We start from the raw sequence: 27,259 nt of genomic DNA, 5'->3' as shown, positions 1-27,259 counted from the left end.
TTAGTTAATGCAGAACAGGGAATCAGAGATCATAAAGCGATTACTGCATCGATGATTTTAGCCGTAAATAGAAATATTAAAAAAAGGTAGGAAGATTTTTCTGTTTAGCAAAAGTGACAAAAAGCAAATTTCAGAGTACTTGATGGCTCAACACAAAAGTTTTGTCTCAAGTACAGATAGTGTTGAGGATCAGTGGACAAAGTTCAAAACCATCGTACAATATGCGTTAGATGAGTATGTGCCAAGCAAGATCGTAAGAGATGGAAAAGAGCCACCGTGGTACAACAACCGAGTTAGAAAACTGCTGCGGAAGCAAAGGGAACTTCACAGCAAACATAAACATAGCCAAAGCCTTGCAGACAAACAAAAATTACGCGAAGCGAAATGTAGTGTGAGGAGGGCTATGCAAGAGGCGTTCAATGAATTCAAAAGTAAAGTTCTATGTACTGACTTGGCAGAAAATCCTAAGAAATTTTGGTCCTATGTCAAAGCGGTAGGTGGATCAAAACAAATTGTCCAGACACTCTGTGACAAAATGGTACTGAAACAGAGGATGACAGACTAAAGGCCGAAATACTAAATGTCTTCTTCCAAAGCTGTTTCACAGAGGAAGACTGCACTGTAGTTCCTTCTCTAGATTGTCGCACAGATGACAAAATGGTAGATATCGAAATAGACGACAGAGGGATAGAGAAACAATTAAAATTGCTCAAAAGAGGAAAGGCCGCTGGACCTGATGGGATACCAGTTCGATTTTACACAGAGTACCCGAAGGAACTTGCCCCCCTTCTTGCAGCGGTGTACCATAGGTCTCTAGAAGAGCGAAGCATTCCAAAGGATTGGGAAAGGGCACAGGTCACCCCCGTTTTCAAGAAGGGACATCGAACAGATGTGCTCTAACGTTGATCAGTTGTAGAATTTTGGAACATGTATTATGTTCGAGTATAATGACTTTTCTGGAGACTAGAAATCTACTCTGTAGGAATCAGCATGGGTTTTGAAAAAGAATGTCGTGTGAAACCCAGCTCGCGCTATTCGTCCACGAGACTCAGAGGGCCATAGACATGGGTTCACAAGTAGTTGCCGTGTTTCTTGACTTCCGCAAGGCGTTTGACACATTTCCCCACAGTCGTTTAATGAACAAAGTAAGAGCATACAGACTATCAGAACAATTGTGTGATTGGATTGAAGAGTTCCTAGATAACAGAACACAGCATGTCATTCTCAATGGAGAGAAGTCTTCCGAAGTAAGAGTGATTTCAGGTGTGCCGCAGGGGAGTGTCATAGTACCGTTGCTATTCACAATCTACATAAATGACCTGGTGGATGACATCGGAAGTTCACTGAGGCTTTTTGCAGATAATGCTGTGGTGTATTGAGAGGTTGCAACAATGGAAAATTGCACTGAAATGCAGGAGGATTTGCAGCGAATTGACGCATGGTGCAGGGAATGGCAATTGAATCTCAATGTAGACAAGTGTGATGTGCTGTGAATACATAGAAAGATAGATCCCTTATCATTTAGATACAAAATAACAGGTCAGTAACTGGAAGCAGTTAATTCCATAAATTATCTGGGAGTACGCATTAGGAGTGATTTATAGTGGAATGATCATATAAAGTTGATCGTCAGTAAAACAGATGCCAGACTGAGATTCATTGGAAAATCCTAAGGAAATGCAATCCGAAAACAAAGGAAGCTGGTTACAGTACGCTTGTTTGCCCACTGCTTGAATACTGCTCAGCAGTGTGGGATCCGTACCAGATAGGGTTGATAGAAGAGATAGAGAAGATCCAACAGAGAGCAGCGTGCTTCGTTACAGGATCATTTAGTAATTGCGAAAGCGTTACAAAGATGATAGATAAACTCCAGTGGAAGACCCTGCCGGAGAGACACTCAGTAGCTCGGTACGGGCTTTTGTTAAAGTTTCGAGAACATACCTTCACCGAAGAGTCAAGGAGTATATTGCTCCCTCCTACGTATATCTCGCGAAGAGACCATGAGGATAAAATCAGAGAGATTAGAGCCCACACAGAAGCATACCGACAATCCTTCTTTCCACAAACAATACGAGACTGGAATAGAAGGGAGAACCGATAGATGTACTCAGCGCACCCTCCGCCACACACCGGCAGGTGGCTTGCGGAGTATGGATGTAGATGTAGATTGGTTTTTAGCAGTTAAGGAGCAGTAAACATTAATGATAGTTTGTGTCGATCTGTCTGTATGTTGTTGCTTAGTGATTAAACAGTTGTGGAAGAGGATAAGTTGGGGCAGAACAGTTTACGGTATTTTTTTACTAAATTGTGTTGTGGAACAATGGCCACATCACCAAATACATCTGTCAACTTCCATTGTTCACAAATGTCTTGCAATAACATGCTGAAATTTTGAGCTATATCTCATTGTGGTCTACTAATGCAGTGTGTGAAATTTGGCTTGGATACCACTTGCCCTTTTTGTGCTACCACACTTAGAAATTCCATGTTTTTCAGGTAATTTAGCAAATTTTTGTATTTTCGTGTGCATGTAACTCAGTTTTTGTCACTGATATGGGCAAGATGAGTTCTGCGTGTGTTTAGCCCACGTTAAGGTTACCACAAAAAAATTTATACAATTTTTGAGTCAAAGATAGAGGGCACCTACAATATGTACCTTTTAACGTATTACATGTTTTAAATTACATTTTGGAATTTTTTATTTTCCCTCAGAAACATGTTGGTGTTTTGATTCAAGGAGTGTGTTCTCTAAATGGATGTTACTGGCTGTAAAAATTTCACTGGGCTGTGTAAAATAGTTCCAAAATCATTATGACCTGAATTTGGGTCTGAAGATAGATTGCCAGATGCGGGTTGCAATTTCTGGGTCACGGCACCTTCCTTCACAAGTCATAATTCTGGAACTAACTGGCAGGGGAAACTAATACTTTGTACACGAGTGTTCCACACCTGGTAGAATTAATGTACTGAATTTCAGTCAAATCTGAGACAATGAGCTGGAGCCTCTGGTTGAACTGACATGGAATGACCCGTTTTTCTTTTGTGATTCCATTGTGTGAAGATTTTCTCACTGTAATCTATCAGGCAATCTAACGCTCATTCTGAAGCGTCAACGTAAATACGTAAAGTGCAAAACAAATCTGAAAACCTGTGGTTTACTGCAAGTCATACCCATGAGATACAGAGCTGAGCTTTACAGAGTATTTAGAAAATGTGATACCTTGTATACTAAACAGAATGACTCCAAGTTCCAATGTGCTCCTCAATTGGGCACAATAAATAATAAAAAAAACATTAAGTTACGATTTCTTTAATGACAAATGGAAAAAATACTTGCATTTGTATGCACTGAACAAGGGTGCATCTTGCAGTACACACGTAAAGAACTGAGAATTGGACGGAGATAGTTAACAACAAAGCAAAGGGTTTAAATATAATTTTGTTGTACTTACCCGGAAAGATGGCAGTTTTGGTATGGAAGCTCGAAAACCCAAACCACTGAAGCCCCCTAATCCCACATCAAGGCCCAAACTTTCACGGCCAGTATCCAGGAATGAGTTGAGTTTCTCAGAGACAGTCTCTCCTGCATTATCCCTTGTATCCAGCTGGTTTGTCTGGACCTGCAAATGGATAAACAGAAGTTTTAAAAATTCTTAATATGGTTGCCTCCAGAGTGGTTACGCACAAAGAATTCTTGCAAAAAAATCAGTATTTTACATTTCAAGTACATTCTCCACACCAACTCACAGTTATATTTTCCAATATCTCTAATTTAAATCTCAACTCTCTGACCCAACTGACCTTAGATTTCCTTTCATGTTCATCCCACCAGCTTTCAAACGACTTGAATGCAGTGTTCTCGACCATTTTCTTGTCAAAATCACGCTTTAAAATCTGTTTTAGTTCAGCAATAACCCTCTCTAGAACTGCACTGTAAGTAGATGTAAAAAGTTATCTCCAAACATAATTACATACAATTTTGAAAACAAAATAAGGTAACAAATATGCAATACACTTGCAATACATTTCATAAAAAAAAAAAAAAATAAGTAAACAGGTCACTTACACATGAATCGAAAGTGGGAGTTCCTGACTGAAAATTAATCTGAAAGTTTTGATTCACTGAATTGCAATTTACTTATTTATTTACTGTTTAAAATCTGAACTGTTGGCAATACATGAAAAAACAGTGGTCTTTGAAATAAAAGTGACATGAATTGCAGTTAGAATCAGCTTTTTGAAATGAAAGTGATACAAATACCGCTCCAAACAGAGAATATAATTATATAATAATCATTTCAATATGTTACTCCTCTTGTATTTTGACAACAGAAGAAGCAGATGGCATGACATGGTTAAAAAAAAGAAAGAAAGACCTTGAGAAGTGATACACACATACAAGAATCTATTAAAAAAAAAGAAAAACAGCACAATAACTTCAGACTATAGAACAGAAACTTTCTTCAGTCTTTCACAGAAGTTACCTACAAATTTATTCCATTACTTGCTCTTTCCAGTAAGTTATGTTAATTGTACACATATTATTTGTTCACCTATTGATTAGATTTTATGTTGTGTTTACATAAGCACCTGTTTGAACTACATTTGAACTCAATAGCATCTCAGTAGAACTAAGCATAATTCTTCATGAGACAATGACGCAAATGTGCTTAGCACAACAAAAGTAAATTGAAACTTCAGGAAGGAATGAAGGGTAAAAAGAATTCTATAGAAACTGGATGATCAGTCTTAAACTTAAGCAACATATTCAGTTTAATCCTTACCAGAGATTAAGCCTGGCTGTACATGAATTTCAAGGAAACCATACGCATATGCAGCTATTTGTGTAAAGAACTGAAGAGAAATATAGAATAACTATGACTGAATAGCCTTTGTAAATTTGTCAATGTCCCTCACATCATTACAATGTATTTGTGGTCTATAACACACAATTATCAAATAATTTAATGATTTGAGGATTTATTATACTATGAGATTAGTAACAACGATGCCAACTGCACCATTAAAAAAAAAAAAAAAAAACTCAAATGCCCAACTTACTTGATAGTAGGAGCTTGAGGATCTGAGCTTTCCACCTGAACATGACTAGCCATTGGAGGTAGCCTGCTAGGAAAAGCAGGATACCCAGGGGGATACCCATATGGACCATGCCTCGCAAGTGTTGCTCCAGCTGGAAATGGAACGGCAACTGTTGGTGGGCATGGAGCACCTGCTGTAAATCCAGGAGGGGGCAGGTACAAAGGAGGGAAGTGGAAGCCACCCAGGCCAGCTGGGGGCTTGGCCCACACCACAAAGGGATTTCCTGTAGTCACTGACACGGGTGCAGGCGGAAAACTTGCAACTGTAGGAGGAGGTGGCGCTGCTATTCGATGAGCAGCAGTAAAAAAGGCAGGTGTGGGTGGATATGCAGTCGGAACTGGTGGGTAAGGAGGTGGAGGAGCAGGAGCCGCAGCTGGTGTTGGTGTGAAAGGTGGTGGTGGTGGGTATGCAGGTACTGGAGGAGGGGGAGGTGGAAGCGCTTGAGGTTGCTGCGGCTGTGAGACTTCTATCTTCTCATCTCCAGAACTCAGGCTAGATAATGACATGCGATCGTCATTTTCATCCTGTAGTGGAGTAGATCGCCTATCTTCCGTGTCAGGACATGTAGTACGATCCGGTAACATTGACAGTGACGTATGCAACCGCTCATCTAATGTACCCGTAATGACACTCGACATAATTTCTGGTCCACCAGTCAATGTCTCATCTTCACTACTGCTGATAAGGCTGCCCAGATCATCTTGGCCTGGAAGTGGCACCGGCCTTCGTGCACTCTCCAACAGTTCTGTAGTTTCTGCTTGTTCACGTTCACGGGCTGCTCGTCTCTGAAAAATTTAACAATAATCTGATATTTCACTATTATAATCTACTACAAGCATGTTTGCCTTGTCTCTGCTGTGTCACCACAAAAGTAGCAATGTAATGTAAGTTTTTTTCTAGGATTCATAGAATTGTCAGTTTCACTACTTTCCTTTCATTGAACAGTGAGACTTTAACCCTTTTAGTGCCAAATACGGTCAGATCGTGATGCCCTTCTCATTCATTTTTTCTGCGCTTGAAGGCAAAGTTGTTAGTATTTCCTAGCCAAGACGCAGAAGGAAGGTCGAAGGCACAGCATATCGATCTTCTTTTTGATTGTCAGTGTGATATTTCGAGTAAAATAAACTTCTCCGGTGGTGTTTATTTACCGATTATTTCACGGCAGCATGGCATCATCAAGTAAGAAGTTGCGGTTCGATACAAGTGATTTAGACAATAATATGATAAGTAGGGGAAGTGAAGATGAATTTGCAGGATTTGCAGAAAGTAAATCGGATTATGAGATGTCCGGTGGAGAAGAGGACTCGTCATTTTTTTCTTCAAGTGACGATTGTGCATCAGCAAATGACGACGACGACAACGACGACCAAACACAACTAAATTTCAGTGCAAATACTTTTGTTGAAGTAATGGAAGAGGCATCAGATAATCCACCTCCTCCAAGCTTTGTGTATGCAGAAGTACCAGGCCCTAAACATATACCAACAAACACCACACCAATTGATTTTTTTCAATTTGTTCTTCTCGCTGCAGCTTTTTACGATTATGGTGACAGAGACTAACAGATACGCTCGGCAGGTGATTCAGTCAACGCATTTATCGCCAAATTCGAGACTCAAACAGTGGCAGCCAACAACTGTAGCAGAAATGAGGGGTTTTATAGCAGTAATTTTGAATATGGGACTGATAAAAAAAAACGACGATTTTTAGTTATTGGTCAACTGATGGAAACCTGTTGACACCGTAGTTTTCGCAAATGTTTTCACGCAACAGGTTTCAGTTGTTGCTGCTGCGGTTTTTCCATTTTGTAGACAATTCAAAACTTCACCCTCCTGGTCACCCATTATATGATCTAACAGCCAAATTTCAAGTGTTAGTGGATATTGCCAACAATGTTTTCCGTCGCTACTACACTCCACACCAGCAACTGAGTGTTGATGAAAGTCTTGTTGGGACAAAGGCACACTCACAGCTAAGCCAGTACCCTCCCAATAAACATCATCATCACAGATGGGGAGTCAAATTTTGGATGCTGTGTGATTCAGTCGTAAATTACTGCCTAGGGTTTTATGCATACCGTGGTGCAAAAAGTGATGATGACAAAAACGAAATAAAAGAGAATGGCCTGGGATATGCAGTCGTCATGAAACTACTAGCTCTTGGGAGCTACATGCAAAAAGGTTACCATGTGTTTTGCAATAACTTTTTTACATCTATTCCTCTGGCAGAAAAGCTGTATTCAGTTGGTACTTATCTAACGGAAACAATTAGAAGAAACAGAAAATTCCTGCCACGTGGTCTTCTGTTGAATTATGCTGTAGGTCAGCTAAAGTTTTTCAAGAATTCTTTTATACTTCTCTGTGGCTTTAAACAGAAGAAATCACATTGAAATCCAGTCCTCCTTGTGAGTACATCATCCTCTGTTACATCATCAGAAAAGACAACTTACAATAGACAGTCAGGCAAGAAACCAGATGTTATTTTTCAATATAATAAGTATATGGGTGGCATTGACTCATCTGATATGATGGCATACTGCTATTTAAATGAGAGGAGGACTGTCAAGATGTGGAAGAAGGTTGTGTTCAGCATAATTGCCAGGATGTTGCTGAATGCATATGTTTTGTACAAGGAAAGCCTAAACCCCAGCGACAAACCAGTGACATGGCTGAAGTTTAACATCATAGTCATTTGCAAACTTTCTAAACAGTGGTTTCAGGCAAGGTCTGCAACCACAAGTGCAATAGATACAAATGTACCTGCTGCAACAATATACGGTGTAGAGACTCTTCTAGGGAGAAAGGAACGCTACTGTAGTGTTTGTTCTACAAAGGATAAGAAGCGGCGTTCACGAACAGTATGTGTTTGTTGCAAGAAAGGACTGCATCCTTCATGTGTTGGTCAGCATGTATGCAAGTAGTTGTCATAGCTGGAACCTCACATTTGTCAGTGTTTTATGACTGAAGAACTGAGAACACGTTCACAGCAAAACAATTTTTTTGTAATATTATGTTCTTTTTGATTTTTTCCTTAGTGAAATAAAAAATTTTTGTATTCCTTTATGGTGTTTTTGTTAAGGAAACTACAGAGATTCTATATATACCTGAAATTTTTGAGTATATCATGATTTGATGGGTCTCAGAGTACACTGAAATCAAAGTTTTAATTTTTTTTCGATAAACCCCATCTTGAAAATAATTTTTTTCTGTGAAAATATGTTCTTTCACAATGTGTATTGCACGTATTACTGTAGCCAGTAGCATTCCCTAAAAATTAAAAGAAAATTACATTCCTTTATGCATTAGTTTAGATTTTGTTGCAACAAGTATGGCAGACGTCTGCATTTTACTGTAAAATCGCATGGCACTTTTAACATGATCTTTTGAGAAAACGTCTGGCACTAAAGGGTTAAAGAATCTTGCACTGGCAACAAAGGTAAAACAGCAGAACAAGCACATATTTCTTAGAATATTATGGCTACAATACTGAATTACATATTCCAGAGTACTGGAAATTTATGGAAAACAACTCCACTTGATAAGCACATATTTATAATAATCTTACCATGGAAACAAACTGTTCAAATAAGCTATGATGGTTCTGGGATGCATACAATGACAATGTGCAGGGAGTAGGAACACTGCGGGAATCCTACATCATCATCATCATCATCATCATCATCATCATCATCATCGTTATCATCAACAACAACAAAAAGTGGAACAAAACAGAAATACAATAAACCTTACTTTCAGTGTTAATGATTTGAAACTTTTCCTCATTTGTTTTATAGGAAACAATGTAAGTGGATAATGGTATAATACAGTCTAGACTATTCAGAAAATGACACAGTATTCAATGTCGAAACATTATCTTATTTTTTTGTCCATAAAGAATGACCATGAGAATAGACTAGGCCATTACAAAACATTGATTCACTAAATTCAGATGAGCTTGTCACATAGATGAAAGGTAGCTTCCGCTGCTGCAATACACTGTGACCCCAAGTGGTGTCACACACCTTACTAATGGCAATGAGTATACCGATATAGTGATGTTTACAAAAGTATGATACCTGCTGGTTAGCAGTCTCTGGCAGGAGCAAGTTGTTGAAAGTGGATTGAAATCTCCTGAATCTATACTGACAAAGGGTAAGGAGTGCTTGATCTCTAACACTCAGACTAGATGACTGTTAACCATTTGCTCAAGTGTCCTTCCTACACAGCTCATTAAGGTGACACTCCGGTAACTACTGGGACATGTTCAGTCCTTTCCTGGTTTGAGGCCAGCAATCAAAATTGCCTCTCCCTACATATTGGGAAAGGGGTCTGTCTGCAATACCAAATTAATACATACTAGGAGGAATTCCTTCGGCTTTGATCCAGCTTACAAATGGAGAAAGGGCAACTGGGTGGTGATGGTGGTTGGGGGGGGGGGGGGGGGGGGGGGGGAGGTCGCAAAAACAACTGAGGTCATAAGCATCCATGTCATAAACTTAGAACACTAATAAGAAAATGGAGTTAAAACAGACTACAACTAAGGCTCAATCATCGTCATACACTAGAATGGCCAATAACTCAGATGGCAAACATGCACTAGACCATAAGTGGTTAAAAAAAGGACATTCGGTTAGGAAATGGCAAACCATCAAAGATTGGCGACAATGAACACAAAGTGGTGGAGACTCAAAACTTAACAAACGGTAAAGACTAAAAAGACAGTGCCCAATAAGCAATCCAGCTAAAATGAACTCCTTGCTGCAAGAGGGCTGAGGATGTTGGCCAAGCTGCCAGGAGAGGTTCAATGCCCCAGAGCTTATTCCTGTGAAGAGAAGATGAGTGCTGATACCAAAGTGATACCACCTGCCAACAGGTGGCAACATGGAGATCATCCAAAGGAATGGAAGAGATAGCAAGCGAAGGTAGAAGGACTGAAGGCTTGGCAGCAGCATCAGCAGCTGCATTTCCCATAAGACGGACATGACCAGGAACCCAAATGAACATAACGCCTCCTTCAACAGTGAGCAATTGGAAGCTTTCTTGGACCCACTGCACTAAGGGATGGACTGTATGTAGCACAAAGAGGCTCTGAAGGGCACAAAGGTAATTGGAGAATATGACACAATTAAAAAGCCTGTGTCACTAGATGTGCTGATGGCCTGGTAGAGAGCAAAGATCTCTGCTGTAAATATTGAGCAGTGTTCTGGAAGCTGATACCGAAAAAAGTGGATGCCAATGACGAAGGCACTCCTGGCACCACTGTCGGTCTTTAGAGCCATTATAACACACAAAGGTGCTATCACTAAGCTGCATGTGAAAGTTGAGAAACTTACAGTGATAAACTGAATCTGGAGTACTTCCCTTGGAATGTGAATGAAGTCCACAATGAACCCAGGCCACCAAATGAAGCCAATGTGGTGTGCTCAGCCACCACTTTCGTCATTGTCATGCTTGGCCTCCTAGGTCCCCAGACTTCAGTCCATGCGATTATTGGCTTTGGGGTTACCTGAAGTCGCAAGTATATCATGACTGACAGACATCTCTAGGGATGCTGGAAGACAACATCCGATGCCAATGCCTCACTGTAACTCCGGGCATGCTTTCCAGTGCTGTTCACAACATTATTCCTCGACTACAGCTACTGATGAGGAATGATGGTGGACATATTGAGCATTTCCTGTAAAGAACATGATCTTTGCTTTGTCTTACTTCATTATGCTAATTATTGCTATTCTGATCAGATGAAGTGCCATCTGTCGGACATTTTTGTAACTTTTGTATCTTTTTGGTTCTAATAAAACCCTATGTCATTCCCAGCATGTGTGTCAATTTGTACTTCTATATCTACATTATTCCGTGATTTATTCAGTTTTCAAATTTATACTGACTTTTTGATCTCCCAGTATATCTCCCAAGGTGAACTACTTTGAAGGGGAAAATATTGTTGTTTGAAACAAAAAATTAATAAATAAAACTTTGGTAGATACAAAATCAGTCTCACTACTTTTCTCAACACCTCATATTTACTGCATGTACCAGCCATTAATCAAGGAAAAAAATGTATGTAATAAGACTTTAATTGAGATACTAAAGAACTGCAAAACAGAGCTGTAAATACTCACTGGAAAGTAATAATGCAGATGTAACACCAGAAGTACATTTTAATCACAACAAGCATCTAAGAATGAATCTACTGTGTTCAAAAAAGCACTGTGCAGCAGTAAGAGGCTATTTTTTGACTGAATGTGGCATGTATTTATAATTAAAAAGTAACAACCCACATTCATAATTTTGAGTCTCCAAGACATTTCTCGGAGGAGAATACATTAGGAAGACAAGTTTTTACAAATGCAGATCCGTATTGCTTTGTCTAAAGTTGCAGGATTCTGCACTGCTTTGTTAAAACTTGCTGCGTGGGTTTCAAACATTCATCAAGCCATTTTTATTAACTAATTATTTAGATAGACCAAGTATATGCAGAAACTGTCTGTGATATTATGAGAAAGTTAATACGGAACCACGTGCATCTTTATCGTGTTTATATGTTACAACATTCTGACAAAGGTGCAACTAACCTTACACGTTTAAGTTTACTGCTCCGCAACAGACAGTAATAGAGATACAGTTCATAATAACTATAATATATCAAAACAGCTAGATTAATCTCACATCAGAGACATCTACTTGCTTCAGATTTTCAATGTTTTCGAGACTGTAAACGAAGTTACGCAGGTAAGTACGAGTTCAAGTGGAATTTGACAGAAATGAGGTTCTACCTGACAATAAAAGTCAAAGTGCTCAACAAGGCTGGAAATTAGTTACTAATTTAAAAGCAGTATTTTTTTCTGGACATTTTTAAGGAGAGGAATGTCACAAGTAGCTTTCAATCACATAGTCATTTCAGCAATGCACAAGTCAAATTCTCTGCGTAAGAAGAAGATTACATTCCGATCATTGCAGATACAACCAAAATTATGCAGCTGAAGATGACATCAGTTTGGGGTGCTAGAAAAGATATTCACACTAGTGTGGAGACTCTACCTTTTCAGCAGTGTGGCAATCCTAGAAATAAATGCTCTGACTCATCAACTTCTACATTTATTTGTTCACCTTTCATGAGAAATTGCTTTACACACCTAGATAACATTTGAAAGCTTCAAGGAATAGATTAATTGAATGAATTATTTGTTAAAGAATGAAGTAAAATCCAGCCACAGAGAGATTTTCAGTATTTATACTGTTTTTATTGAGCTCTCCACATTAGTCCATTCTGTACAAGGCCCTTCATCTTTGCCTACCTACTGCAAAAAACACAAGTACAAGGTATTTTCAGCAAAAAAGTTTTTTCATCGTTGGCCTGTGTTATTCATTCCATTCAACTGATTTTTCAAGCCTTTTGCAGCCTTTGACAGAATTGGCAAGCCTCAAACTTTTAATCTTGTCCCTGAACTTTGATTCCATTTCCAAATTGCTCCTTGGTTTCCACTACTGCTTGCTCAGTGTGCAGCTGTAAAACATAGAACCTGGCTGCCACAGAACTAAGTCCAAGTGGTTCACTTAGGGTACTTATACAATTAACCATCCCTCAGAATTTTACGTCCAGCCATCTGCATGATCTGGCAACACTGTAGAATGCAAAAGTCTATGGAGAAAGTGACATTTTTCACTCGAGTTGATAAAGTGCTGATCTGCTCATAGTCTTGTGGTAAATGTCACACAATGAGACAGAAAGTCACACATTCGAGTCCACTCTTTCCTTTATTTTTAAACCACATTTTGACTGTCTGCAAAAGGTATCAGTCTGAGGGAACCTTTTTTTTTTAAAAAAAAAAAAAGGCCTTTCTTTCTGATCTGCTCATAATAGCAAAAATTTCCAGAAATATTTATGTCAAATAGCTTATGGCTGTGTCGATATCAGAACGGTTTATGCTTAAAAGTTTCCTTGCCCTACAGCAGTCACCAATCACTGATGATAACAGACGATGTCCAACCAGGTGAACGCTGCGTGGTTTAGCTTTGGCAGATTCCTGCCTAGCAGTAAAAAATATAAAACTGTGTGTACTGCAAATAACTTCAATAAACTGAGTGGTTATCACATAGTAACTAAATAGTCAAAGTTTGGTATGAGTGTACTGTCAACTGTAATTTTCTCCTTTGAACTTCAAAGATCTGTCTTGCAGTTACATATTGGATTTTGCATACTTGAAACTTATAGCTCTAGCTTGAGCATTATAAAATCGAGTTGCAAGTGTAAGAAGGTATAACATTTATTACATACTTTTCGCTTTGGGTTTAATAGGCTGATGAAGGCAGCAGAGGCAGCCCAAAAATATTCGTAAAGTGAGTGGAGCGAGTGCAGTTAAATCATGTACCACTGTTTGCAAAATACACCACTACAATTTGAAAATGTCATATCTTGTATCCTGCGTCTATTTGAATTATCTGACTTAACAAACATAATCCTCAATTCATGAGCTGATAATGATACAAAATGTCAGCAGAGTATGTTGTTGTGGTAATTACACTCATTCTACAAACATTACTGTCCAAAACCACACAATGTGAACTCCAGGTATGATTATCAACACTGTAGAAAAAAGACGGATTGCTACTTACTGTAAAGAAGACATGGAAAATTGTAGACAGGCACAGTTAAAAGACACTCACATAAAGCTTTTGGCCACAGCCTTCATCCATAACACACACACACACACACACACACACACACACACAAACACACACACACAAACACAAGCTTCACCCACATGGCCGCCAACTCCTGCATCTTGGGCCGGTCCAAAATGCTGGAGTTGGCAGTCGTGTGCATGTGAGGTTTGCTTGCTTTTGTGTGTGAATGGTACATGTCTGTTTTTTAAGGATGAAGGCTGTGGCCAAAAGCTTTATGTATGTGTCTTTTAATTGTGCCTGTCTGCAACTTGACATTTGTTCTATACAGTAATTAGCAATCTTTCTTTTTCCTACAGTGTTGATATTCCTACTTGGAGTTTACATTGTGTGGTTTTGGACAGTAATATTTGTATAATGAGTGTAATTACCACAACAACATACTCTTTTGTCATTTTGTATCATTATCAGCTCATGAATTGAGGACAAATTGTAAATATTATGGTCCACTATGCAACTGTAATGACAAGTCACAAAACAGGTGCCACACTATCTGATCAAAAGTGTATGGACATCTGTTATTGAACGTTAACATGGGGTGTGTCCAGCCTCGCATTTATGATGGCTTGAATCTGCTGTTGGAGGAAAGGCAGCCCATTCTTTCTCAAGAGCTGAAACCAGAGAAAGTAGTGGTGTTTGATGCAGGAGTCTGGAGTGACATCAACATTCTAACTCATCCCAAAGGTATTCGCCATTGGCTTCAAACAGGACTTTTTGCAGGCCGGTCCACTTCAGGAATGTTACTGGTGAAAAAAAGAGTCTCACAGATGCTGCTTTATGACAGGGTTCACTGGCAAGCTGATGCAATCAGTTCCTCGTTTCTATACTATATGCAGTACCCATGTTGTAAAACGCATTGATATCCTAAACAGCATTTAGCATTATTTTGGGTGCAACAAGGGGACACCACTCTAACCATGAAAAACACTCTCGTAGCCTAATACCTCCTCCATACTTCACTATCGGCACTGCACATCAATGGCTGTTAACATGCTCCCGTCATTTGCAAACCCAGACCCTTCCATCTGATTGCTACAAGGTATAGCATGACTCATCACTCCAAATCACTTGATTCCATTCATCTACTGTCCAGTGTCACTGCTCTTTACAGCACTCAGGTGTCACTTAGCACTGTCCCTACAGTAGTGTATTGCTTGTGAGGAGTTTCTCGATATTCTTTTTAACTTCCTATGCCACTCATCCACTGTTCAGTGTTGTTTCTCTTTACACCACCTCGAGTCTCACTTAGCACTGCCCCTGCGGAAATGTGTGGTTTATTAGGAGCTGCTTGACTGTTCTTTTTAACTCATGCAAAGTCATTGTGCTAGCTGGACTGCTGCAGAACTTTGTAATTAACAAATTATTCCTTACACTAACTTCACATGATTTTTTACAAACATCTTTCACAATGATTGACAGTCGCTGTCCTTCAACACATGAGGTATGCCCAGTCTTTGGTTTATCTGTAGTAGCTCCTCCTTGTTACCATTTCACAATGACATCATCAGTAGTCAACTTGGGTAGCTTTAGAAGGGATGAAATGAGCCTGATGCATCTGTTAATCAAATGACTAGTCCATGTTTGAAGACTGAGCTCTCCTTACTAGCCACTTCTGCTGTTATGGCTACTCTAATAAAAACACAATACTCCCAGCTTCCTTTTATACCGTCAGGTCTGCCTCTCATGACATCTAGTAATCAATTCCGCATTATGTAGGATATCGGATGCTTCTGATCAGACAGTGTCATGTTACGGCTAGTTAAGTAATCAGCTCACTGAAATCTCACTTCCACTGTTAAGAAATATTCTTTGAATGAGTAAACATTACATTCCGATTCACACTTGCACTATAATACAGGTAACAATGACCTCTGTTAAAATGGAATAGTTGTAGTCTGGTAACATTAATCAGCAATGTATATAGTCTGTAAAATCTAGAACTGTCTGTCCCTCTGTGCCATTGCATGACACTTCAATAATTCTCATAGCCTGGGGGTATCATTCATATGGAACCATCAGGGTGTAAATAACTCTGTGCCGACTTTGAGGCACTGCACAGAAAATCAGCAGCATGATCAGCTTAGTGAACCTCTTACTATTTCAGTGTGTCTGTGTCATCAGTGTACTGCAGGTTGAAAACCTCTTCAACAAAGACACTTTACACTTCTGTCGACAAAGCACCAGCAACAGTTATCTTGCTAATGCTGCCTTTTAAACTCTCTACAACCAGTGAGGATTTCAATTTATCCACATTTCTCCTTCTTGAATTATTACTTTTCTGAAATGCCTGAAAATTTAATTTGCAGTTCATAACCAACAAATTAGTGTTGAGTCCACATCTGCCCTTGGAAATGTTTTACAGTTTAAAATATAGTTTCATGAAGCATTCTCTTGTCTCCACGTCCCTTCATTTATACTGTCTTCCTTCATTCGTCTTAGAATTATTACATTTTGCTCTGTGCAAAATTCTACCAGCAGTGTCTCCTTCCATTCACCCCCCCCCCCCCCTGCTCCCCCTCAGAACCTTCTCTCCTACTCTTTATTCTTCTCTTCTTTTTCCTATTAGTGAAATGAAGTCCTCCATCACAATTAAGTTTCTGCTCCACTTAATAAACTGAATAATTTATTTTATCTCATCTTACTTTCTTTCAATCTCTTCACCATCTATGGAGCTAGTCAGCACATAAACTGGTACTACTGTGATGGGTGTTTTCATTATATTGTCCACAGTAGCTTGCTCACATTCTTCTTTTCTTATTTATTATCAGATCTACTCCTGTATTATACTTATTTGATTTTGTTTTGATAACCTTGAACCACCCTGATTACAAGTCTTGTTCTTCCTGTCTCTGCACGTCAGTTCACTAATTTCCACTATCTGTAATTTTAATGTATTCATATTTCTTTTTAAATCCTATAACCTACCTACTCAACTAAGGGATCTAACATCCAACACTTAAACATGTCTGACCACATCCTCCTTCCAAGTAGTTCCCATCTGGAGATCCGAATTGGGGACTATTTAACCTCTGAAATATTGTACCAAAAAGACATTAAAATCATAAAATTATAAAGTAGAGACACATGCATTCAGCAGAAAAAATAACAGCCATAATTTCCCCTTTCAGCTGTTTGCTGTGCTAGCACAGCAAGGCCATGCTGGCTAATGTTATAAAAACAGGCCAGTCAACCATCCACACTGGTGCCCTTGCAACAACAAAAAAGGCTGCTGCCCCTCTTCAGGAATCATATGTATGACATCTCCACAGATACCTCACAAATGTGGTTACATATGTGGTATGGCTATCTGTATGCCAGAGGTACACAAGCCACACCACCTCAGCAAAGTCCACGATTCATATTATGCCTCTCTTTTAAGATGAACTTTATATGAGGTGTGGCTACAAAATAACAGGACTGATGCTTTCACAGAGTAAGTAAACATGTGCCAAATATGAATGACTAATAGCTGTAAAGTATGAATCCTCCTCAGTCGAATCTACATCTACATGACTACTCTGCAATTCACATTTAAGCGCTTGGCACAGGGTTCGTCAAACCACAATCATGCTATCTATCTACCATTCCACTCCCGAACAGTGCGCGGGAAAAACGAACACCTAAACCTTTCTGTTCGAGCTCTGATTTCTCTTATTTTATTTTGATGATCATTCCTACCTATGTAGGTTGAGCTCAACAAAATATTTTCGCATTCAGAAGAGAAAGTTGGTGACTGAAATTTTGTAAATAGATCTCGCCGCGACAAAAAACATCTTTGCTTTAATGACTTCCATCGCAACTCGCGTATCATATCTGCCACACTCTCTCCTCTATTAGGAGATAATACAAAACGAGCTGCCCTTTTTTGCACACTTTCGATGTCCTCCGTCAACCCCACCTGGTAAGGATCCCACGCCACGCAGCAATATTCTACAATATTCTAACAGAGGACAAACAAGTGTAGAGTAAGCTGTCTCTTTGGTGGACTTGTTGCATCTTCTAAGTGTCCTGCCAATGAAACGCAACCTTTGGCTCGCCTTCCCCACAATATTATCTATGTGGTCTTTCCAACAGAAGTTGTTTGTAATTTTAACACCCAGGTACTTAGTTGAATTGACAGCCTTGAGAATTGTTCTATTTATCGAGTAATCGAATTCCAACGAATTTCTTTTGGAACTCATGTGGATCACCTCACTTTTCGTTATTTAGCGTCAACTGTCACCTGCCACACCATACAGCAATCTTTTCTAAATCGCTTTGCAACTGATACTGGTCTTCAGATGACCTTACTACACGGTAAATTACAGTATCATCTGTGAACAACCTAAGAGAACTGCTCACATTGTCACCCAGGTCATTTATATATATCAGGAACAGCAGAGGTCCCAGGACGCTCCCCTGGGGAACATCTGACATCACTTCAGTTTTACTCAATGATTTGCCATCTATTACTACGAACTGCAACCTTCCTGACAGGAAATTACGAATCCAGTCGCACAACTGAGACGATACCCCCATAGGCCTGCAGATTGATTAGAAGGAACGGTGTCAAAAGCCTTCCGAAACTTATGCTAGCAGCTGTTCGTGTTTCAAATTCTGGAATATTCCATTATTCTTCCCTGGTGAAGGAATTTCAGAAAACTGCGTTCAATAACTCCGCTTTACCGGCACAGTCGTCAATAACAGTACCATCGGCACTGTGCAGCGAAGGTATTGACTGTGTCTTGCCACTTGTGTACTTTACATACGGCCAGAATTTCTTCAGATTTTCTACCAAATTTCGAGACAATGTTTCGTTGTGGAACCTATTAAAGGCAACTCGCATTGAAGTCCGTGCCAAATTTCGCGCGTCTGTAAATTTTTGCCAATCTTCGGGATTTCGCATTCTTCTGAACTTCGCATGCTTTTTCCGTTGCCTCTGCAACAGCGTTCAGACCTGTTTTGTGTACCATGGGGGATCAGTTCCATCTCTTACCAATTTATGAGGTATGAATCTCTCAATTGCTGTTCTATATCTTTGAATTTGAGCCACATCTCGTCTACATTTGCATAGTCAGTTTGGAAGGAATGGAGATTGTCTCTTAGGAAGGCTTCTAGTGACACTTTATCCGCTTTTTTAAATAAAATTATTTTGCGTTTGTTTCTGGTGGATTTGGAAGAAACGGTATCGAGCCTAGCTACAACGACCTTGTGATCACTAATCCCTGTATCAGTCATGATGCTCTCTGTCAGCTCTGGACTGTTTGTTGCTAAGAGGTCAAGTGTGTTTTCGCAACCATTTATTTCGAGCAGTTAGTCCACGAACCCAAGAGAATTGTAATTTTCGGAGAAAGCATTTAGGACAATCTCGGAAGATGTTTTCTGCCTACCACCGGTTTTGAACAAGTATTTTTGCCAACATATCGAGGGAAGGTTGAAGTCCCCACCAACTATAACCATATGAGTGAGGTACTTATTTGTTACGACACTCAAATTTTCTCTGAACTGTTCAGCAACTATATCATCGGAGTCTGGGGGTCGGTAGAAGGAGCCAATTATTAACTTAGTTCGGCTGTTAAGTATAACCTCCACTCATACCAATTCGCACAGAGTATCTACTTCGACTTCAGTACAAGATAAACCACTACTGACAGACACAAACACTCCACCACCAATTCTGCCTAATCTATCTTTCCTGAACACCGTCTGAGACTTCATAAAAATTTCTGCAGAACTTATTTCAGGCTTTAACCAGCTTTCTGTACCTATAACAATTTCAGCTTCTGTGTTATCTATTAGCGCTTGAAGCTCAAGGACTTTCCCAGCACAACTACAACAATTTACAACCACAATTCCGACTGTTCCTTAATCCAAGTACGTCCTGTATTTGCCATGCACCCTTTGAGATTGCAGCCCACCCCGTACTTTCCCAAGGCCTTCTAACCTAAAAAACCACACAGTCCATGCCAAACAGCCTCCGCTACCTGTGTAGCCACCAGCTGAGTGTAGTGAACTCCTGACCTACGGCGTCTCTGGTGTGTGTAGACAAATCAGTGTAGCTGCAGCCTTTGTGGGAGTAAGAGGTGTTATTTTATTTTGCTGGAAAAATGGTAAGTATAATACGAGAGCAATGAATTGTCAAGTAGCACATGAAACTTGGGAAAAATTCTAGTGAAACCAATCTGTTTACTAAAAGTGCTGTATGGTGAAGACTGTTTATACATATGCAAATATTGAGTTTCCAAGCTGGCAGAGAAGACACTGAAGGTGACTCTTGCCTGAGGTGCCTTTCAACATGGAAAACTGACAAAAACGTTAAAAAAAAGGTAATCTGATGGTTGGTCGAGTATTTGATCATTTTCTGTCACTGTAGGAATTGATAAATAATGTGTAACTTGATTTTGCATAACCAATTTAACATGAGAAAAGTGTGTGCAAAACTGGCGCTGAAAATTCTCATGAGTGAAGATATGTAATCTCATGAAAATATCTGTACTGAGCCCTTGAATATAATTGAATATGATCATAATTTCTCGAAAAGAGAGATAACATGATGAATCTTTGTTTTTCACTAATGATCCAGAAACTTAGTGCCAATCCATGCACTGGAAGGGTCCAACTTCACCGACAGCAAGAAACAGCTCAAATGAGAAAAATCAAGATTCAAAGTAATGATGATTTTTTTTCAATATTTGTGCTATTATTTATCTTCACTGGGTTCCTGAAGGTCAAACTGTTGATCAACATTAGTACCTTGAAGCTATTGCTCAACTCCATTAAAAAGGAAGAAGAAGAACCAAACTGTGGAAGAACAAGTCACAGGTTCTGCATCAAGACAACGCAGTGGATCATACCGCATTGTGTGTTAAGAAGTTTTTAGCAAAGTACAGTGTTTGATCACACACCTTATTTACCTGACCCAGCACCACATGATTTATCTACTCCCCAAGGTCAAATCTGCTTTAAAAGGAGCAAGATTTCCATCCACTGAAGTAGTAAAAGAAAAAGGAGCTCACAAAGGAAGACTTCCAGCACTATTTCTATAATCAATGTAAAGCTGTAAAGTTTTCATGGAGCTTTTTAGGAATAAAGGAGGGGAGTATATTGAGGGTGATAAGAACTAAAATATGTATATTTTTAAAATAAACTGTTTTATTATCTCTCTCTCTCTCTCTCTCTCTCTCTCACACACACACACACACACACACACACACACACACACACACACACACACACACACCAATATAAAATAGCTGTCAGCATGACAAGCACAAAATGGGCAAGACAAAGATAACAGTTTGTCCAAATTGAAGGTATGTTGTTGGGCTTCATACCACTATCCCTGGCATATAATTTACTTTTCTGTCCCACATCAGCAAAGCCTGCATCTAGTTGAGGCTGAGAGTGGCAATCACACTTCAGCAGTTGTCCACAGAGGTCGCCAACAGCAGCCGCACTATTTTGCCACGACTCGTAATCTGCACTAATTGGGCAAGACAATGACATCGCTTCGCCTGGGTGGTCAACAAATGGGACACAGACTACTGCCGGTGGCCTCATCCAATCACTTAGACTAAGTACATCAATCTCTGTGGCTTTGTTAGTCACAGTCCAGCGAGACAACGGCAGTTCTTCAGAAGGCAGCAGCAACATTCGTGTGAAGTTCATTGAGAGTAGCTGTCAGTCTGGAATCATCACCTACAGCAAACAGCCCACGAGGATTGGAAGCACTGCCGCCCTTAGTGCAGCAACACTGGTAACAGACTTAATCTGTAGCCGGGTGTTTACTCCTGGAAGTGAGTGTTTTCTTAAGGGATTTAGTTCGTTTTAGACCTTTGCACTGACTGATTCGCATATGTGCCTGCCCTGAGATGAATTTTATGGTTTATATGAGTGTTGAACTAATCAGTGTTCAATTATGTTATACTACTTAATTTGTGCAGCAGTGTTTCAGAACCCTATTACAATAGAGGCGACCACACGCATAAATTAGCACATTTGACAGCATGTCACTGTGTCAGGTAACAGTTGTGACAAAGAAAAGAAAACTGCTCATACTTCAATGGTGCAGTCATAGCAATTACCGGACCTATGCAACACACACAATCAAGCAGATACTAGAAATCATAAAAGGCCTGCACAGGGAGTCACTGAAGAGCACATAATTTGGTGGAAATACAGTGGAGCACACAGTTAAGGTATTCCAAGTTTCAAGAGTGCATGGCGCAGTGTAGTTTCTATGTTTTCATACCCACAGTGTTGCTTTCAAGACAGTCAGTGGTTGCAGTGGACATTAAGATCATTTTATTCTGAACTCTGGAACATAAGTTTTTATAGGACATGTAAAGACACTAGGACAACCATTTAAGGAATGGGTCGCTATGTTGCAAGGTCTTACTTCGAACAGTAAATTCAAGTGTAAAAATCAGGATTGTAATCTTTCTTATGTCTTTACAGTGGGGTCTGGGACGTGCTTATTGTTCATGCTCCAGATGTAGGACTGCTTAATGATTTTATTTCCTTGGTTAAGCTCACGTTGGAAGGTGTTTATTGGTCAATCAAGGGTCACTCCATGAAAACTGAAGGTTTCATTATGTCTGTAACACTTCCTGTTCCTTTGTTTAGTGGCAAATCAACACAGTTTGCATCATCAAACCTTTGCTGTAAATAAACTGTACCAGGAGGAATGGTCAATGTTCAGGGATATGACAGGAAAAATGACTGAAAGCACAAAACTCCAGTAAACATGGGTTCTAAAATGCATAATGTAAGAGCTATGAGCGCTTCTTCATCTACAACTGCTTAGCTCTTTGTTTTCCATATTTTAAGAGGTGCCAGTATGGACCAAAACTAGGAAAAAGAAGTCCAAAAACATAGGCTCTAAACTGCGTACGTTAAGGGCTATGTGAACTTTCTCATCTACGCTAATGTGAAGCATATCTCTTCTATTGTTCACAGCTCTTAAGGTACGCGCTTTAGAGCCCTAGTTTACTACAAATTTTTGTTTTTCCTTGTTTTGCTCCATACGGCTTCCTCTCAAAACATGGAAAGCAAAGAACTTGCTACAGAATAGACTTGATTCACAGTATCAAAGATAGTGAAGTCCTCATAGCTCTAAGATATTCATTTCAGACCCTATGTTTACTAGACATTTTTGTTTTGAACAACTGTTTCTGTCATACTCCTGTATACTGACCATTTCTCCTGGGACAACTTGTAGTGTTCATATTCACATCTGTTTTTAATACTTAAATGTCAATCACACAAATGTTATGTCTGTAAAAACAGAGTAAGCCTCATGCCTTTGAACAGACTAAGTAAACAGAGCGAGTTCTGGAACCCAGAGAAACCAAGGTTCTTAAAACAGACTTTCATAATGGCAATGCATCTTTCAGTCCCAAGTGTAAACAACCTGCCAAAAGTCAAGGAATAGTTTCTCCCCACATAAAGAAGGTAAATGAAAAATCATCGGGCATCACTCTTCTAAGTTCTAATCGTGCTCAGTGCCTCATGACTCATAACAGATTCACAGTCCCGGATTCGGACAACCACAACTGGGTCACAGAAGACATTGTGGACTGTGCACTGTCATACTCTTCCTTTGTTTTCCCTAAGGCAACTGAGCAGTTGGAGCCAGTTCCACCTAGATTATAGTAGACTTCTTCTAGGGATGAACTGGCTATCTCTTATGCACATGCACACAAGCTGCCCTTATGTCATTAGGGTGACTAGTAAGGGCACACTTTCAACAACCCAGGTTCTGATTTTCACTGTGCAGGGTCTCCGGCCCATGGGATAAAACACCTTCGCAGCACGCCTTTTCATCAAGAGCCGAATGGGGGTGAACAGGGTCATTCAGACATTCAAGGCGCAAATGAAAAACCTCGCTAAAAATCTCATGACTGACTACACATTAGAAGATGCCTTACTAATGATTGTTTTTTCTCACAGAAGCTCTCCCCACAAGGAATCATCCGCTGTGGAGATAAGGACTCTATTTTCCTCAAAGTACTACACCAGGGGCGGGCAGGAATCCTGCACGTGTGCGGTGCACTTGCTCGTGTGCAGTTAACAGGTGTTCTGTGTGCACACAGGAGCATGCTGGCCACCCGCTTCTCTCCCCTCCCCACCATACTCTACTTCTTCTGCAATAAGTTTTGTTTCCTAGCTTGCTTTATTGAATGAAGGCATAAGGTTTGTAGGAGTGTTTGAAACAAGTCATTCTTTGAAAGAGTACCTATGATACGTTTTATTTAATTATCACAGGTGGACGTAACAATACGTTTACTGTCTGGAACAAAATTTCTACATACAGACAAACGCAAACATTTACATAAATTCTCATTACAGATTTTGCTCCTAACCGAGACTTATTAATTTTCATAACAGAAAAAAATCTCTCACAAACGTATGTCTAGCCAAACATTGACATTATCTTCACGGCTTCACAATGGAGACAAGGAAACTCTTGGTGTCGAAAGTCTTGATAAGAGTCTATTACACGTCTTGCCAAAAGGAACTTGTCTCTCAGGCGAGAATTACACTGTAGATCTTTTAATTCCATTTGCAAACTGGGATGAATATCATCTACAGAAACAGCAAATGGTCTAGAGAACCATTCAAAAGCTTGGGATAAATATGATTTATTCCCCAATTGCTCGAGAATTTCCTCTTTCATTGCACTAAGTACGGAAATATATTCGTTGCGATTCTATTCTCGCACAGTAGACAGAGTAGGGAAATGCAGTGAGTTCCCTGACGAGAGCTGTCGTTCCCACTGCTCAAGCTTGCTAGTGAAAGCTTGCCCTTTTCAGCCATTTCACAAATTAGCTGATTTTCTCCATGCTAACTTAGGTTCAATGCATTCACGTGTCCGATAATGTCCACTAAAAATGCAAGGTTGGCAACCATCTCTAGATCTTCTAACTTGGGATCGTACCTTCCTTTGTCCTTTAAAAAATGATTTATTTGTATTCTCAGCTAAAAAAATCTTTTGAGTACATTACCGAGGCTAAGCCAGCGGCCTTCACTGTGGTATTGTATGTCACCGTACTCTTTTCCAATTTCAGCTAAATATGTGTGAAACTATGTGGGAACCCAAATAACCACTTGCATGAGATACCCCAGTTTTGCTGCTTTTGCACAAAGTACTTTTTGGTGCAAAATTGATTGTTCTGTACGCTGAGGCTTTTTTTCTTAGTAATCCAACAAATCCCATTTGTCCCCCTTACAGTGCAGGTGCTCCGTCTGTTGTCGCTGACACCAAACGTTCCCAGTTTAAGCCAGCTGAATCAACAGCTTCTTCAATGACTTTTAGGATGTCCGCGCCGGTGGTCTTACTTTTTAAGGATGTCACATCTAAAAAAAATCCTCTGTTATGTGCAGAGCAGTGTCCACGGTCAGACATAAATCACTAACTGCGTGGTGTCTGAAATATATGTGGACTCATAAACTGCGATGGAAAATGCAATAAACTTCTGCACTACACTCCTTAATTGATGGTAAACTTCACCTGCTATGGCACTTATACAACGACTTACAGTCCACCGAGAAAGAGTGATAGCTCGAAACTGATTTTTATTCAGTGGGCAAAGTAAATCAGCAGTATCATTGATGCACTCCTTTATAAACTCACCTTCAGCAAATGGTTTTCCAGCTCTCGCTATATTAAGCACAATCTAATAACTTGCACGTACCCCCTGGCTATCATTGTTGACGTCCTGAAAAATTGTAAACAGTGTTCCATAAAATGTAAAATGAGTTAGATGAGAGACATGATGAAAGTAAGTCGCAGATCCCTCGTGACAACAGCAACTACGTCGTAGTCATCTAGTATCGTCTGACTGCTCTTCTTAAGGTCAGTCAATTTCCCCATCCGCTCAGGATCCGACAATAAATTGTACTTGTCCTTTTGATATTTATTATAATGGCGTTCAATACTAAACTTCCGCTGACCAGCGAGAATACTGCCACATAGTAAACATTTCGAATTTTCACATTTTTGCACAAAGAAAAAATGATTCTCCCATTCATTTTTAAAAGATAGCAAATCTCCACTTCTCTCTTTCCTTGATTCACTCTGCATTTTCCAGTTCTTTAAATACAGTACAACGTTCACTATGTAGTGGTCGCTTCATATCAGTGTCCGCAGCTTAGCCCGGTACTACACTGCTGCAACCTGCCAGCTGTCGCCACTGCCCCGTTCGACGGCTGCACACGAGCAGCACACGTGCAGCGCTGTGTGCTCATGAGTCACATGCAACAATTGCCCGCCCCTGTACTCCGCCAACAGGGAAACATTGATGCCAGTGAACTGGCAACAGGCAAATTTCCAGCTGACACATCATACTTGCCAAGGAAGTGGAAGAACAGTGAGGGGGGAGGGGGGAAGGGGAGGGGGGACCTCAGCGCCACAGCAACCTACCAGTGTCCACACCCTGCCAACAAGTGAGCTGATTGACACAAAGCTCAGCAGTGTATGCACAGAGGTCAGGATGGATATAGACTTCATCCACCAACCACTGTAGCTGTCAAAGGAGATCAACAGACTTCACCTCTCTTCCTTGGGGTAAGGGACACCGTATCCCACACCACTACCCTTGCCAGGTTGTCCATTCTTCCATCAGTCCATTGCATGTCAGTGCAGCCTACATCTCAGTGAGGCCAGAATAATGTGCAGTTTGGTGATTGTCCACAGAGGTTGGCATTGGCGATCATGTTGTTTTGTCATGCACTCTCACTTGCAACATTTGGGCTTTATAACTCAATACCCAGCGAGTTAGTGGCAGTTCTTCACTGGGCAGCAGCAGTGTTTGTCAGGGGTTCATGGAATTCATCGAGAGTACCTGGAGTTCCTCATCAGCTGCACAATCTGGAGCCATGCTCAGAAAAAGTCTGAAGAGAATGGCTGCTGGTCTAGAATCAGCCACTTACAGTAAACACCTACGAGGACAGGAACTATTGGGTGTTTACATCTGGAAGTAGCTGTTTTGTTATGGGACTTATTTCTCTGTCTGGACAGGTTCATATGTGTGTCTAACCTGAATTGGGTGTTTGGTTTACATGTGTTGCATTAAAGTTCAATTACATTGTACTAATTATTTGTGGAGCAGTGTTGCAGAAACTGATAATGACAGAAGCGACCACCTACATACGGTGGTGCAGTCGACAGGATATCAAACCACTTAACAACATACGCATCACGCGAGACAAAACATGTGCACAGCTGGTGCGGACACTAGGCGTGCCATGATTATCACTGGTGGTAAACAGCTAGTGCCAGCCGTAACTGCCAGTGGGCAAGAACATATTTACAGCAGGGGCGTCACTGACTAATACAAATTGAAGCAGTGGGCAAATGGCATATAGTGCAGCTAATTGCTTGCCAAATCAATGAGTGATGACAATAAACGATTAACAACCATACCATCCAGAACAATCTTCTCACCATGGGGTTTTGAAGCCACTGCTCATGTACATCTTCTCATTACTCTTTA

At 40.1% G+C, this 27,259-nt stretch overlaps 1 protein-coding gene across 2 annotated transcripts in view; it reads right to left on the bottom strand.

The window, feature by feature from the left end:
- Positions 1–27,259, bottom strand: part of LOC126285372 (histone-lysine N-methyltransferase SETD1B) — a 189,714-nt gene that overhangs the window by 62,944 nt on the left and 99,511 nt on the right. For both annotated transcript variants that reach the window (XM_049984697.1, XM_049984698.1), the window contains exons 6-8: positions 5,062–5,885; positions 3,802–3,931; positions 3,453–3,620 (exon numbers count right to left, since the gene is read on the bottom strand). In XM_049984697.1, the coding sequence (XP_049840654.1) occupies positions 3,453–3,620; positions 3,802–3,931; positions 5,062–5,885 (1,122 nt within the window). The remainder of the gene's footprint in view (positions 1–3,452; positions 3,621–3,801; positions 3,932–5,061; positions 5,886–27,259) is intronic.

The sequence above is a fragment of the Schistocerca gregaria genome, chromosome 8 (assembly GCF_023897955.1).
Source record: "Schistocerca gregaria isolate iqSchGreg1 chromosome 8, iqSchGreg1.2, whole genome shotgun sequence".
Lineage (NCBI taxonomy): Eukaryota > Metazoa > Arthropoda > Insecta > Orthoptera > Acrididae > Schistocerca > Schistocerca gregaria.
The sequence above is the reverse complement of the archived record's forward strand: the minus strand, read 5'-3'. Positions and strand labels throughout refer to the sequence as shown.